The sequence below is a fragment of the Oryctolagus cuniculus genome, chromosome 9 (genome assembly GCF_051225735.1).
Source record: "Oryctolagus cuniculus isolate XC-2025 breed Fujian yellow rabbit chromosome 9, ASM5122573v1, whole genome shotgun sequence".
NCBI classification, from domain to species: Eukaryota; Metazoa; Chordata; class Mammalia; order Lagomorpha; family Leporidae; genus Oryctolagus; species Oryctolagus cuniculus.
In genome coordinates, this window is record NC_142875.1 from 6,184,332 (window position 1) to 6,199,595 (window position 15,264).

The 15,264-nt window shown below is 44.0% G+C and overlaps 1 protein-coding gene across 1 annotated transcript; it reads left to right on the forward strand.

Annotated features, from left to right (window-relative positions):
* Nucleotides 1-11,009: 11,009 nt before the first annotated feature.
* LOC100339065 (heterogeneous nuclear ribonucleoprotein H2) lies at nucleotides 11,010-13,266 on the forward strand. The gene has a single exon (XM_002713022.5). The coding sequence runs from the start codon at nucleotides 11,107-11,109 to the stop codon at nucleotides 12,454-12,456; it is 1,350 nt and encodes a 449-aa protein (XP_002713068.1). The 5' UTR covers nucleotides 11,010-11,106; the 3' UTR covers nucleotides 12,457-13,266.
* The last annotated feature ends 1,998 nt before the right edge of the window (nucleotides 13,267-15,264 follow it).

Sequence of the window (15,264 nt, forward strand, 5' to 3'; positions counted from 1 at the left end):
AATGTGATTCCATTACCTGACAAGTGTTAGTTCTTCATAATAATGACAAAAGTGTGATTAGATCATTAAGTTCAATGCATCAGAACAATTTTCAAATGATATGCTCTTCACGCATATTATTAATATGTAGCCTAATATAAGACCAGAAATCAAATACATTTCATTCCTTGCTAAAAGAATGACATCCTCTGGACAGATGGTTGTCAAGTCACAGGAATAGTTTTATTCTTCCATCTATAAAATTAGTAATGATTAAATGGATTATTTAATATAGCAAAAAAAATTGGTAATGAAAAATACCATTCCCATGTCCCCAACATTTTAGTTTCAGTTTTTTGTCTTTAATTATCATCCTAGTTTCACATGAAATAAGTACATATAATTATCAAGTCCCTTAGGTTAATTTATTCAGAAGTTGGTTAACAGCAATTGTTCTGCCCAATTTCTAACCATAAACAAATTATGGCATATGTGTGAATTATGTTCCATCTTTCTCCATTGGAGTTACTTATGATTCAGAATTTTTGAAAAGTCATAGCTGAAAGAGATATATGTGTATGCATAAATGTATATATGTGTGTGTGTATGTATGTGATTGAGTTTCTTTTCTGAAATTCTACATGCTGATAAAAGAGGTGACATTTATAAAAGGAGATAGTCCCAAACTAAAACCGGCTCTTCATGGGATGGGTTCTATTTTGATCTTTAACCTGGACATGGAATGAAGGAAGAAGTTAAGCTAACTTTTTTTTTTAAGTTAAACTATTTTAGAAGCAGAGAGATAGGAAGTGATAGACACAGAGACAAAGAACTCCCATCTGTTACTTTACTCCTCAAAAGCCTGCAATAGTTGGGACCGGGCTGGGTCTGGAGACAGGAGCTGGAAACTCAATTCAGGCCTCCTATGTAGGTGGCAGGACTGCAGGTGCTTGAGCCGTCACTGCTAAGTCCCAGCTCAGCATTTTCAGGAAGATGGAGTCAGCAGGGAGAGCCAGGAATCAAATTCAGGTACCCGGATAGGCAACATGGGCATCTTAACCACTGGGCTAATTGTGCATGCCCAAGCTAACTTTCTATCACAATATCTAATTAAGTTCTTTAAACTTGAGGTATAAAAGAAAAGGATGAACTATACAGAATTACAAAGAGGTGGTTAAGAGCTAAATTATGCACAAACACTTGGAGAAAATGCAACAGTTATGGCGTAGTTGCCCAGTGTGTCTTGGGTTAACTAGAAACTTCTCGTTACATGATTGTGTGTGTAGCTCTCAGAGAGTACTGGCCGCCACTGTGCCCTTCTCTTGTCCTTCTGGTTCCGCGTCTCCATTTGTGTTGGACTTTGGGGGCTGGCTTTCCTGAAGCCTGACTGTCACAGATACCATCTCAATCATTGAAACGAATTTTCCTCCTAGACCGTGTGGTTGTGCTTGGTTTACCGTGGTTTTCCTAAAGGCAGTGGTAGTGCTCTCAGCACCTTGTGTCGTAGTTTAAAAGCAGATCCATACATTAGCAGAAACAGCTGGCACCAGGAGGTGCTGGCTGACCCCTTGTTAGCCTTTGCAGTGCCTTCATGAACAGAGTTCTGTGAAGAGATGGCCCGTGGCTCCCACAGGCTGTGTTAGAAAGGACAGACAGCATCGGCCCGTCTGCCCAGGGACACCCACCCCAGGAGGGTATCTGGCGGATCTGATGACTTTATGTAGACAGAACACATAGCCCAAGAGAGTGAGATGTCCTGAGGCTCTGTTTCAGTCTTCCCATCAGTCGGGCCAGGAAGGACTTCTCTAGGTGGTCTTGGGCCCTGGCACCCTGTCATTGGATGAGGGAGCCTACTCAGCCCCATACTGGATAACAAAATAAAGGACTGTCAATGTTTCAGTAACTGTTGTTGAGTGGTTTGTGTATTACAGTGGACCACCAGAACAGCCTGTTACAAGAGGATGCATCCTATGTGTTGTTTTTCAACTTTTTTTCACATCGACTTTGACCAGGAAGAACCACATAGAGCCAGTGCCGTGGCTCACTAGGCTAATCCTCCGCCTTGCGGCGCCGGCACACCGGGTTCTAGTCCCGGTCAGGGCGCCGGATTCTGTCCTGGTTGCCCCTCTTCCAGGCCAGCCCTCTGCTGTGGCCAGGGAGTGCAGTGCAGGATGGCCCGAGTACTTGGGCCCTGCACCCCATGGAAGACCAGGAGAAGTACCTGGCTCCTGCCATCGGATAAGCGCAGTGCGCCAGCCGCGGCAGCCATTGGAGGGTGAACCAACAGCAAAAGGAAGACCTTTCTCTCTGTCTCTCTCTCTCGCTGTCCACTCTGCCTGTCAAAAAACAAACAAACAAACAAACAAACAAAAAAAAAACACATAGAAGCTGCTGTTCTGATGAGTTTGCTTATGGATCCACAATCCCTGACCCTAACAATCCACACAATCCCAGTATTTGGGTCTGTTTCATTGTATTTGCAGGACCGGAGGTCTATAGCTCAAAATGATTCAGACAAAAATTCCCTGATGAATTCAATGTGATAAAGTAATAGCTTCATTTTTGGGGCCAGTGTCGTGGTGTAGTGGGTAAAGCTGCTGCCTGCAATGCCATCATCACGCATAGGCGCTGGTTCATGTTCCAGCTGCTCCACTTCCAGTGCAGCTCCCTGCTAATGGCCTGGGCAAAGAAGTGGAAGATGGTCCAAGTGTTTGGGCTCCTGCCACCCATGTGGGAGACCTGGGTGAAGCTTCTGGCCCTTGACTTCTTCCTGGCCCAGTGCTGACCATTGCAGCCATCTGGGGAGCATACCAGTGGATAGAAAATCCCTGTCCCAGTCTCTCGCTCTCTCTCTAACTCTGGCTTTAAAAATAAATAAATAATAATTTTTTTTAAGTAGTTGCCTGGTTTCTAACAAATTAGAGGGGTTTTGGAAGGTCATGTATTGACGATACTTGTGGTGGTGAGAAATTTCTGGAATTGGATGCCCTGCCATTTGATCAACGTTTGGCAGCAAAAGAGGTAGAAGCTTAAATGTTATTGAAGTTGTAAGTGCTTGGACTAATAGTACCCTGGTACATGCTTCACTTTGGTCTGGCTTCAGACTGGCTTCTTGCTTGCATGAGAAACAACTGTTTTTCTGCTTTGTTTTCAGCAATAAAAGTGTAGTCTTAATGTTCAGAAACTCTTTGCCCCCACTACAAAACGCAGCCAACTCAATTTCTGGTGTTCTGTTATTTATGTTCCTATTCTCTGTTGCGTGAATTACGGAGACAAGTGGGGAGACATGGTTCCTGTGCTCCCTTTGTGCTTTCCAAGGGTGATTTTGAATAAACTTTGCACCGTGCCTCTGAGGCTGTGGTCACAGGCCACAGATTCTGTCCCATTTTCAAGCTTCCTGAATTACCTTGCACTAGAATATTAGGTCTCAGGGGCATTGGGGTCTCTTTCCCGTCTGGTAGGCATTGGTAGTGCTTGTTGGTTTATGGCTGCGGTGTTAATATAAAAACATCACACAAACCTTACTTAGATAATTCTGTAAACTTAGCGGATGGCCATGTAAATAGGATTATAATTCCACTGTGTGTCGGTCCTGCACCTTCTTCTCATACCCTCCTCCACTAAAGCTTCTTGCATCTTGTATCTCTCTGGGTTCACGCCCTGGTTGAGGACTTCCTAAGGACTCAAGGGGTAATTACTAATGGGATGTTTTAAATTCAGGTTCTGTGCAGTGCTGTCACGCACGCAATGAAGGGAATATTTCAGAAAGCACTGAAGGGCATTTTTGTCACTATTACCATAATTAGTGTTAAGACCTGCACCCCACCTCACCCAAGACACCCTCTGCTGGGTTGGCGGCTGGGTAGCCACTACAGCTGCAGAGGGAAAGCCTCAGGAGAGACTCAGCTTCTGGGACCTCAGATGGAACTGTTCAAGGAAAGAACTGCCACATAACTCACATGAACACATTTTCCACACTCATTTATTTCCACATTTGCCATATTAACAACTGGGCTTAGATTTCTGGGTTGCAAAAATGCTCTTGCGTAGAGAAACTGTGAATGCTGATTTGGAGATAAGAAGGAAGGCCTCTCTTGAGTCAAAGAAGCAGGATCAGGGCAAGCTAAGTGATTGGATGTGGGTCTCGATTTCTTCCCTCTGTCAACCCTGGCCTGGAGCAGGCACCACCTTCAACAGCAGCCACATTCTGCACTCCCTGGACTAAGAGTATTCATTCATTTTTTTAAAAGATTTTATTTTTTATTTATTTGAAAGAGTTACACAGAAAGAGAAGGAGAGGCAGAGAGAGAGGGAGAGGTCTTCCATCCACTGGTTCACTCCCCAGTTGGTCACAACACCCAGAGCTGCACCAATCCAAAGGCAGGGGCCAGGAGCTTCTTCTGGGTCTCCCACACCTTGGGCCATCTTCCAGTGCTTTCCCAGGCCATAGAAGAGAGCTGGATTGGAAGTGGAGCAGCTGGAACACAAACCAGCACCCATATGGGATGCCGGCACTGCAGGCAGCAGCTTTACCTGCTACGCCACAACACTGGCCCTTCATTTTTATAATTCATTTTGTAATTCACAGGTATCTATGTCTTTTGTATGCATCTCATAAATGCTTTCTGATAATAACGAACTTGAGGTTAAGCATTACATTTAAGCAGAAAATAAGACCATTTCACAATGTCTTCGCATGATAATCATTTTAGAGTTTTGTGGAATAAATGTAACAAAGTTACGCATCTCTGAATATATAGGTACCTGGACTTCTCCCTTTTTTAGCCTATCATCTGCCCCACCCCCACCCCAAAGAAAAATTAAGAGCAACATCAATTGTGTAGCTGGCTATTATAACCCAGCAAGCCTACAGCAGGAAATAAAAATTAGAAGGAATGAGGAGGCTTTAATCACTTACACTGAGAGGGGGTTACAGAGGGAAGAGTTAGGGAGCCTATAGGGAATGTCAAGGCACTGGAGACCATCAGTGATGGGACAGCTTCCCATTTTGGGGGTCAAGGAGGTGAGAAGAACTGGTACGACCAAACCTCAGTGAGACCTGGGGGAGAGCTACACCTGTGGCAGCTGGGGTTTCAGAGAGATGCTGCATGCTGGAGATGGACGATCTTGAACTTGACCCAGGACTTGGGATCCAGAAAGCAGAGAGAGTTAGGAAATCCCCCACCATTTTTGTCACCATAAACTGCTTACTGTAGGAAGTACCCTTTCCCATAAAACCCAGATAAGACTCCAGAAGTCTCCCTACCTTGTTTATCCGTGATAAAGAAGTCCTCCAAATGCCGATGGAGGATGGGCTAAACTGCTGGCCCAGTGTGACCACCTGCTTGTAAATTTCTCCCTTCCCCAGGTCCCTGAACTGTGGCTCACCCACAGCCCGAGCAAGCTGGACTCAGAATGACACAGTCTCTGATCCATTATCTGCTATCATGGACAGACTACCTCTTAGTCCACTCTCCCTGGGCTGGGTTTCCCCAGCCTTCTTTACTCCATTAACTCTATGAAAGAGAAACTCTTTTTACTTAATTCTTGAAGTACTTTCAGATGTTGGGATCAGAGTTCTTCCTCCCCACAATGCAACAGTCTCCTCCCTTAGTATAACAGCCCCCTCCCGCCAAGTTCAACAGTCCGTATCCCACCCCTGCCACCGCAATGATTCTTTCCAACGAAATCTTTCCTTACTAAGTTTGGGTTTTCTTGTTCTAAAGTGTGATCAGACTCATCATCCAAACAGCAAGGAAGTGGGGAAACACACTGGAACTCTCTCCCCTTGCTTTCCGATTTCCCACTGGCACTCTTTGATTGAGGTCAGTGGGGAGTCCACAGGGCTCAGCCTTGCAGGGTGCAGCAGGGCTGAGAAGCACAGAGGATGGGTGGCCATGGTGAGGGCTGAGGGGGGCCCACGGAGGAACAGATGCTGCTGACGGAGGGCTCTGCATTTTCACTCCAACTCAAGCTGTCTGGTTTCACCTGCCTGAGCTGTTTTCTGTTGTCCACAGGGGCTGCACTCCAAGTACCTCTGGAAATGTCTTGTATGAATTTTGCATTCAGAAACCAGCATTGTTAAGAGTTTGATGTTTATCCCTTCATATTTGTACGAGTACTTTCTTACCAAAAATGGTGTCAGAGTGTATCTAGTTGATTAATCATCTTTTTTTTCCCTCTTAACCATATGTTTTGAGTATCTTTCCATGTCAACATGTTTAATTGTCTTTTCTCAATAGAACTTCAGTTCATTCCTGTTTTTCACCATTATAAGCCATGATGAAGAAAACGTTACTGTTTCTTTGCATATTTGTGTGAGTTTTCCAGTTGGATACATTCTTAGAAGCAAAATTGTTAGATAAAGAATACATTCATTAGCGATTTTAATAGATGTTGCGACTTTTCCTTTTCCAAAGACTAGCCCCCTTTCCATACTCCCACCAGCAGCTTGTGACAGAACTTCTTTTGCTCTATTCTTTCCAACTCTGGGTATTATTAATGGTTTGACCACTGCCAATTTGATAGTTGAAAAATGATATCTCATTGTTATTTGAAGTTAATTATTTGTGAGTTTGATCAGCTTTTCAAATGATTAATGGCCACTTCTCTTGTGTCTTCTGTGAAATAACTTCTTGCTCACTTAAAAACAGATCAAGCATCTTCCCTTATTGAATTATAAGTTTCATATATCGAGGAAGTTTGTTGTCCGTGTTGCAAATACCTTGTTTAGCTTTTCCCTGCATTGTGTAAAGTTTACCCGTTTTTTGATACAGAAAATTCATTTTCCATTTTAAGTATTGTATATACCATGACCTGTATAATCTATTTATATATAATTCTATTATTTGTAACCTCTGTTTTGGACTTGGAAAACTTACTGGGCTACAATCCTGCAACTGTTCAGTGTTTCTTCTGCAATTATCTTAAGGTTTTACCTTTAAATAACCACGTAAGGTTTTACCTTTAAATAAACCCACTCGTGGTGAGTGGGTTCTGCCAGCGCTGTGACTCAGGAGTGCTGTCCTCCCATTCACTTGCAGTGCTGTCTATCACGTGCTCTGTCGACAGCTGTTTCTGGTGCAGGCTTTGCCGTCTCCTGCCACAGGTGTGTCATCACCGTGCCGTTTTCTTGATTATTTCTGTTTGCCGTTCCCTTTGTGCACTAGGTTTTTGTCTGATTATTTGAAAACATACCTCGCCAAATAAACTTTGTAATGATTTATAAAATCCTGAAGAATGGTTTCAGAAATTTGATGATGCTGCCACTTAATCCAAATTTTAACTGCTGAAGCATTTGTATCGTTACGATACTGATACTGCTCCCACTCACAAACAAGCCATAACCCTGAATGTGATGTAGTGGAATGGTATTGTGTGCTTTGTGCGGTTCTTTGACTTCCTGATTGTATTAAACTGGGACCTTTTTTTTTTATTTTTTATTTTTTGACAGGCAGAGTGGACAGTGAGAGAGAGAGACAGAGAGAAAGATCTTCCTTTGCCGTTGGTTCACCCTCCAATGGCCGCCGCGGCCGGCGCACCGCGCTGATCCGATGGCAGGAGCCAGGAGCCAGGTGCTTTTCCTGGTCTCCCATGGGGTGCAGGGCCCAAGCACTTGGGCCATCCTCCACTGCACTCCCTGGCCACAGCAGAGAGCTGGCCTGGAAGAGGGGCAACCGGGACAGAATCTGGCGCCCCAACCGGGACTGGAACCTGGTGTGCTGGCGCCGCTAGGTGGAGGATTAGCCTAGTGAGCCACGGCGCTGGCCAAACTGGGACCATTTTTAGAAAATAGTCGGGGCAGCAGAACTGAAAAGGACTTGAAGGTTTTGCTTCTGCCACTTTGTTGTATTTCCTCTGTACATGGTGGTTCCAAGACCCTTTGGAAATGTTAGCTAGCGGCTCCCAGCCACGAGTCCACTCTGCACTGTGACAGCTATTTTAAGTTATATATGCGTAACCCCGAAGGACAAGATGCAGCAAATCAAGAAGAACTGTTGGCACAGACCCAGTCTGTCTGTGGGCCACAAGCAGAAACACACATTTCCTCCCCTGTGACCCCTGCCCGGGGGAGGCCTGGCATGGTGCCCCTCCCGGGAGAGTGGCTCACTGTGGTACCTGAGGTTTGTGCTGCCTCTCCTAAGAGGAGGACGAGTGGGATATACCGCAGGGTGGAGGAAGAGGAGTGTTTCCCCAGTTTCTCCAGGCTTGGTTGTCCTTGCAACCAAACCAGGTGTGGGTTTCTAATTCTGTTCCAGTGTTGTGAATCACAAGAATATCAGACATGTGTACATTAACATGCAAGAGTGCCTTTCCCTTCCAAATTCCATGTCGGATAATCCATCTCTAAATATTTCCACAACTCCATTCTGCTTCCAGCTCCTTCGTTCGCAGTTCCATACCTATAGTTCTATTTTATACAAAAACAGATGAAAATATGTGCTCTTTCTTAGGAAGAATATAAAAGAGCTGGCTTTAAAAACGGTGAGTGAATAATATCCCGTGTCAAACTGCTCCCAGCTCCCTCCTGGATCACTCTTATGCCTCTGTGCCTAGCAGTCCCCAGTGCACTCACACTGCAAAATCTTGTACCATTAGAAAAGGAAATTAATTTGAAAATTGATTATAAATTGGACATATTTTGTTCTGTCTCCTTTTAGTATGTGATGATATAACAGTTCATCTGCTCTTGTGTGTTAGGATTGCCTAGCCAAAATATCTTGTTATGGGGGGAAAAAGGATTACCCAAAATACGATAAGTTACTGAAAAGGTTTCTATACTCTCCTGAACCACAATTCTGATTTCATGCCAATAGTTTCTTTGCCAAAATAGACTCTGATTATGGCAGTAAATTTGGATAACTTATGTTACCTTTTTTTGGAGAAGAGAAAATTCACAAAAAATACAATTTATGAAATGAAAAATGACTTGGAAGCCACAATATAAAAAAAATTTCAGAAAGTCTCCCTGTGCCATTTTTCAGGTTGCACGTGTGTGAGTAGTTCTTAAAAGGTTGGCTCCTACACACTTTATCCCTGTGATATCATACATGTCTCACCAGCTTGCACATGAAGTGATTTGGTGATTGTCAAATAAGAATGATGTTTTAAAGGAAGAAAGAAGAAAATGGTGATTATATGTCATTAAGGCCTATACTTGAGTATATGTATTGTCTTCTCTTTGAAAGCATTTTAAAGAATACTTTTTTTTTTTTTACCTTGAAATGACTGCAGTTGACTCTTCGACCAAATGTATTGCTGTAAACATTTTATCGTGACAGTCTTAAAGCATTCAGCAAGATAAACTGTGGTTGACTCCTCTGAGGACAGGCGTTTGCTCCCTGTGGCCGTTAACATGGTGGCTGGAAATAGCAGACTTCCTGGCTGCTGCTGGAACTGCACCCCTGCTGAGACCCTGGGGAGACGGGGGTGGCGGGGGTGGGGGGAAGCCTCTTCCGGGGCTGGGGGCTGCCGGTGCTTCCTGGCTTGTGGCCCAGTCCTGTTTGTAACACCGTCTTCAAATCGCTCCGCTCCATCTCCCCATCACTTTCCCCTTAACGTGAATCAGCCTCCTTCCACCTCCCTTGCGTCAGCATACATGGGCTGCATAGGACTGTTCTGGATGTCCCAGGGCAGCCTCTCCGCGTCAGGATTCTTGATGGGATCCCTTCTGCAGACCACTTTTTTGGGGGCATGTAAGGTCAAGTTCACAGCTTCTAGGGACGGGGATGTGGATGCGTTGTGAGTGTGATGGGTGTGTGCGGGGAGGTGGCGACACATTTTCAGACTATCACAATACTACTACCTAGATTTAGTTCTTGAGTCATTCTTTCTGTTGTGCACATTGTGACTGATGGCATGACATCTACTGTGAATGCTTCGGGTTGTGTTGAAGACACACAAGAGCATATAGTTGCATGGTCTCCATTCCATAATGACACCTAAAAAAGTCATCAGAACGCCTTATAGAATCTCATATCCCACCACCTTTCCTTGATTTGTCCTGGAAATGTCTTTTGTAGCTTTCCCATCAAGGTTTCCACATCTGGTATGAATTTCTCCATGCCCCTCTCCTGCTGTTGACACTGATGAGTAGAAGAGATGCAAGTGTTTCTGCAGAAACCCCTGCTCTGGACTTGGGTGATGAATTCCCAGCGGGACGTTCAGTGTGCTTCTCTATGCTCTGTCAGTCAGAAGATCGATCTATAAGCTTGCCTGCTCTCAGGCTGAATATTTCTGGTAAGACTTTCACGGATGATATCCTGTACTCCGAACTGTCCCACATAATAATGTGGATTAGGTGGATTTGTTTTAACTCACTTTAACTGTTTTTCAGTCTCAGTCTAATAAATCATTATTACCATTGCCATCATCTGATTAAAAAATAGTAACCTGGGCCAGCGTTGTGGTCAAGTGGGTAAGGCTACTGCCTGCAGGGCCGGCGTCCCATTTGCATGCTGGTTCGAGTCCCAGCTGTTCCACTTCTGACCCAGCTCTCTGCTATGGCGTGGGAAAGCAGTGGAAGATGGCCCAAGTGCTCGGGCTGCTACACCCACATGGGAGATCTGGAAGCAGCTCAGGCTCCTGGCTTTGGTACAGCCCAGCTCACTTTGGGGAGTGAACCAGAAGATGGTAATTGCTGCTGTAACTCTGCCTTTCAAATAAATAAATAAATCTTTTTTAAAAAAGATAATAACCCATGTGAATTTAAAATATAAATTCTTCTGATTGTAGAAGTCACAGATAGTAGTGCCAAAGCCTTTGAAAGTTCCATGTAATCCTGTTGTTCACACAGGAACCAGTGCCTGTGTGTGTGTGTGTGTGTGTTGTGTGGATAGTGTGTGAGTGCACAAGAGTGCATCCATCCCATGAAGGATGTGACTAATTTCTGGAAATTTTTTGCTTCTCAGGTTTGAGTTTGATCTGAGGGGTTAGTTTTAAAACATTGTTTATAAAAATACCTGATATTCATTAACATTTTTCCTTGAGATTCTAGCGATTTATTAATATTAAAAATCACTCAGTCTTAGCCGTTTGAGGGAAGAAGAAGGAAAATTACCCGGTATCATTAGAGTTCCACTGAAATTACATTGAGCCAAGCTTGCCACCAAGAGCCCAACAGTCATCATGATGCTGAGCACGGAAGGCAGGGAAGGGTTCGTGGTGAAGGTCAGGGGCCTACCCTGGTCCTGCTCAGCTGATGAAGTTATGCGCTTCTTCTCTGATTGCAAAATCCAGAATGGCACATCAGGTATTCGTTTCATCTACACCAGAGAAGGCAGACCAAGTGGAGAAGCATTTGTCGAACTTGAATCTGAAGATGAAGTGAAATTGGCTTTGAAGAAGGACAGAGAAACCATGGGACACAGATATGTTGAAGTATTCAAGTCCAACAGTGTTGAAATGGATTGGGTGTTGAAGCATACAGGTCCGAATAGTCCTGATACTGCCAACGATGGCTTCGTCCGGCTTAGAGGACTCCCATTTGGCTGTAGCAAGGAAGAGATTGTGCAGTTCTTTTCAGGGTTGGAAATTGTGCCAAATGGGATGACACTGCCGGTGGACTTTCAGGGGCGGAGCACAGGGGAGGCATTTGTGCAGTTTGCCTCGCAGGAGATAGCTGAAAAGGCCTTAAAGAAACACAAGGAAAGAATAGGACACAGGTACATTGAAATCTTCAAGAGTAGCCGAGCTGAAGTCCGAACCCACTATGATCCCCCTCGGAAGCTCATGGCTATGCAGCGGCCAGGTCCTTATGACAGGCCAGGGGCTGGCAGGGGGTATAATAGCATTGGCAGAGGAGCTGGCTTTGAAAGGATGAGGCGGGGTGCCTATGGTGGAGGCTATGGAGGCTATGATGACTATGGCGGTTATAATGATGGGTATGGCTTTGGCTCTGATAGATTTGGAAGAGACCTCAATTATTGTTTCTCAGGAATGTCTGATCATAGATACGGAGACGGTGGGTCCAGTTTCCAGAGCACTACAGGGCACTGTGTACACATGAGGGGGTTACCTTACAGAGCCACTGAGAATGATATTTATAATTTTTTCTCGCCTCTTAATCCCATGAGAGTCCATATTGAAATTGGACCGGATGGCAGGGTTACTGGTGAGGCCGATGTTGAATTTGCTACTCATGAAGATGCAGTAGCAGCTATGGCAAAAGATAAAGCTAACATGCAACACAGATACGTGGAGCTCTTCTTGAATTCTACCGCAGGGACAAGTGGAGGAGCTTATGATCACAGCTATGTAGAACTCTTTCTGAATTCTACAGCAGGGGCAAGTGGTGGTGCTTACGGCAGCCAAATGATGGGAGGAATGGGCTTATCCAATCAGTCCAGTTACGGGGGTCCTGCTAGCCAGCAGCTGAGTGGCGGGTATGGGGGCGGTTATGGTGGTCAGAGCAGTATGAGTGGATATGACCAGGTTCTGCAGGAAAACTCCAGTGACTACCAGTCAAACCTCGCTTAGGTAGAGAAGAGGCATGTAGCAGCTACTATACAGAAATAAAAGCTGTGCATTTATGGGAGTGGAATAGAGTGGGAGGGATGTTTAGTATATCCAGTATGATTGGCAAGTGGGAACTACAATTGATTCTGACCACTTTTGGTCAGTTTCCTCTCTTTCCTTTCTTTCTTTTTATCTTTCTCCTTTTTTAAGAAAACAAAAGATTAAGTTTAACAGTTTTGCATTACAGGCTTGTGATTCCTGCTTACTGTAAAGTGGAAGTCAAGATTGTTTTAAAACTTTATGCTCAGTCATTTTAAACACTGAAACATTCAGCTAGGATGTAATAACAAAGTTCAGTATTGACCATAACTGTTAAAACAATTTTCAGCTTTCCTCAAGTTAGTTATGTTGTAGGAGTGTACCTAAAGCAGGAAGCATATTTAGGTTAAAGCAGTTTCGCTTATGTTAAATGTTGCTCTTATACCACAATACATTGAAAACTTCAGATGCATGTTGAGAAACATGCTTTTCTGTAAAACTCAAATATAGGAGCTATGTCTACGATTCAAAGTGAAAACATTTGGCATGTTTGTTAATTCTAGCTTTTTGGTTCAATATCCTGTAAGGCACGTGAGTGTACACTTTTTTTTTTTAAGATCTGGGACAATTTTGAGATGTAATACCAATACTTTAGGAGTTTGGTCGTGTTGTTTGTATGAAATTCTGAGGCTTTGATTTAAATCTTTCCTTGTATTGTGATTTCCATTTAGATGTATTGTACTAAGTGAAACTTGTTAAATAAATCTTCCTTTTAAAAACTGGAAAAAAAAATCACTCAGTCTTTTTTATGGACTCAAGAACCCCATTGGGTTGTGCCTCTTCCCTTTAAGGGGAGCGGTGATTTGAAGGGGACCATGGACCCTAAATGTAGGTGACAACCGCCACTGGGGAGCGGATGTGAGGTGCGTGTGGGGAAGCATGGGAACGTGAAGGAATAAAGAATACAGCAAAGCGGCTGTGTAAGGTGGAAAATAAAGCAGGAGAGGCTGTGAAACTCTGAATGGGGAAGAATGGGAAAGCGGGTTAAAGGCTTTTCATCAGAAAACCCTGTGGACAAAGGCAGAAAGTTTTTATTTGGTGTCTTCTCTGTTGTTAGAGAGGATTCTGAAAAGAAGACAGAATAGTACCCTAGGCCCTGGATAACCCTCTGCTCTTCTTCCTCTTCTCATGAAAAGTCAGCTCCCATTTTTATTGTTGCTCTCATATTAGCTGTGCGACTTTTTCCTCTGAGGCCTTTCAAAGAAAACCCACTGTGTTGGTTTTCTAGGAGTAGACAGCAGAATGCCAGAGATTGGTGGCTTCACCAGCAGAAATTTATTTTCTCGCAGCTTTAGAGTCTGGGAGTGAGACCAAGGTTTTGACAGCGAGGTTTGTCTGAGGCATCCCTCTTCGACTGCAGGTGGCCAGCCTCTTGTTGCGACCTTACGTGGTCTTTCTGTTGTGTGTGAGCACAGCGGATGTTTCCCTGTGTGTCCCAATGCCCTCCTCCTATAAGGACACCGTCAGATTGCATTAGGCCCACTCCAATGGCTTCATAGGAACCTGGTCACCCCTTCAAATGCCCATCTCCAAATACAGCCACACTCCAAGGTACTTAGCCGTTAGGACTTCAGCATATGCATTTGTGGGGGGCGTGGGATGACAACACAGTTCAGCCTGAACGTACACCTGGGTGTATTTGCACACGAATCTTTGTACTGCTTGCGTTGTCACTGTTCAGAATGCAGCAAAGCCATGCCAATAAGAAATGCTCATAAAACTTTTATGAGAGTCAGGCACACCAGTGTGCTTTGGTTTATGCAATGTTAACACAAAGGAATTAAGGGTGAATAACTTAATGATTCATCCCCAATCTGTTGGGTTGTAGAATACCAAACCCCATCATTTGTCAGATTTCTTTTTTCTTCCCAGCCTCTGCTCTCTCATATTTATGTGTAGACCAAACAGCAGACTGAGAGAATACATTCTTTAACTTTTCCTCGAGATATTTTGACAGTGAGTACAAACATCACCAGGCTAAGCTCAAATACCAACACGAGATGGTTTTCTCCTTGTGGTATGAAAGAGAAGGTGAATGTCTAAGTGCCTTGAAGTCTGCCCCTGTACATTCTAGGGGTTTGCAGTTCTGTAGAAATGGGTATGAAGTTGGAGTCTTGTTCTTCTCTACACAATGAATAGGTAAGGAACAGAGAAGGAGCATTAGAAGTTTGTTCCCTCTATATTACATCAGTAGACGGTCAATAGTCAGTTGGGTCTTTTTTTTTTAAATGCAGCAATCCTGGGACGAGTTAATCCTATTAGTGGCAAAAAGCACCTTACTGGGCATGACAGCCTTGGATGCAAAGGCACTGATGGAGAGAGCCTGGGGAGAGGGGGCCAAGGCTTGTGTTACCTGGAGGTGTCTGGAAGGAGGCAGGTCTCTGGGGCATGGTGTGTTGGCCTCTGTGTAGTCAGGGTGAAGCTTGAAGGTTCTGATGCTTTGGAGAGGAATCAGAAAAGTTGATCTTGATTTAGAAGATATTTTTGTCTAGGATCCCTCTGCTTCTAAAAATCTTATTTTGTGCCACTTTTCTTTGAAAGAGACCAAACAGCTGAATGACTGAATGAGTATTGGGGTTTGAAGAGTTCGGCTGTTGGATTTTTTTGCCATTGAGAAAGCACTGTGGAAAAGCACCAAGGCAATATGGTAGATCCAATAATTAAAATTTAATACCATTATTAAATAATAATATTTAATAATAGTTTTAAAATTTCCTACCTTGCCGAGAA

Coding starts and splice junctions, on each gene's coding strand:
- LOC100339065 (XM_002713022.5), top strand. CDS start 11,107: ATGATGCTGAGCACGGAAGGCAGGGAAGGGTTCGTGGTGAAGGTCAGG.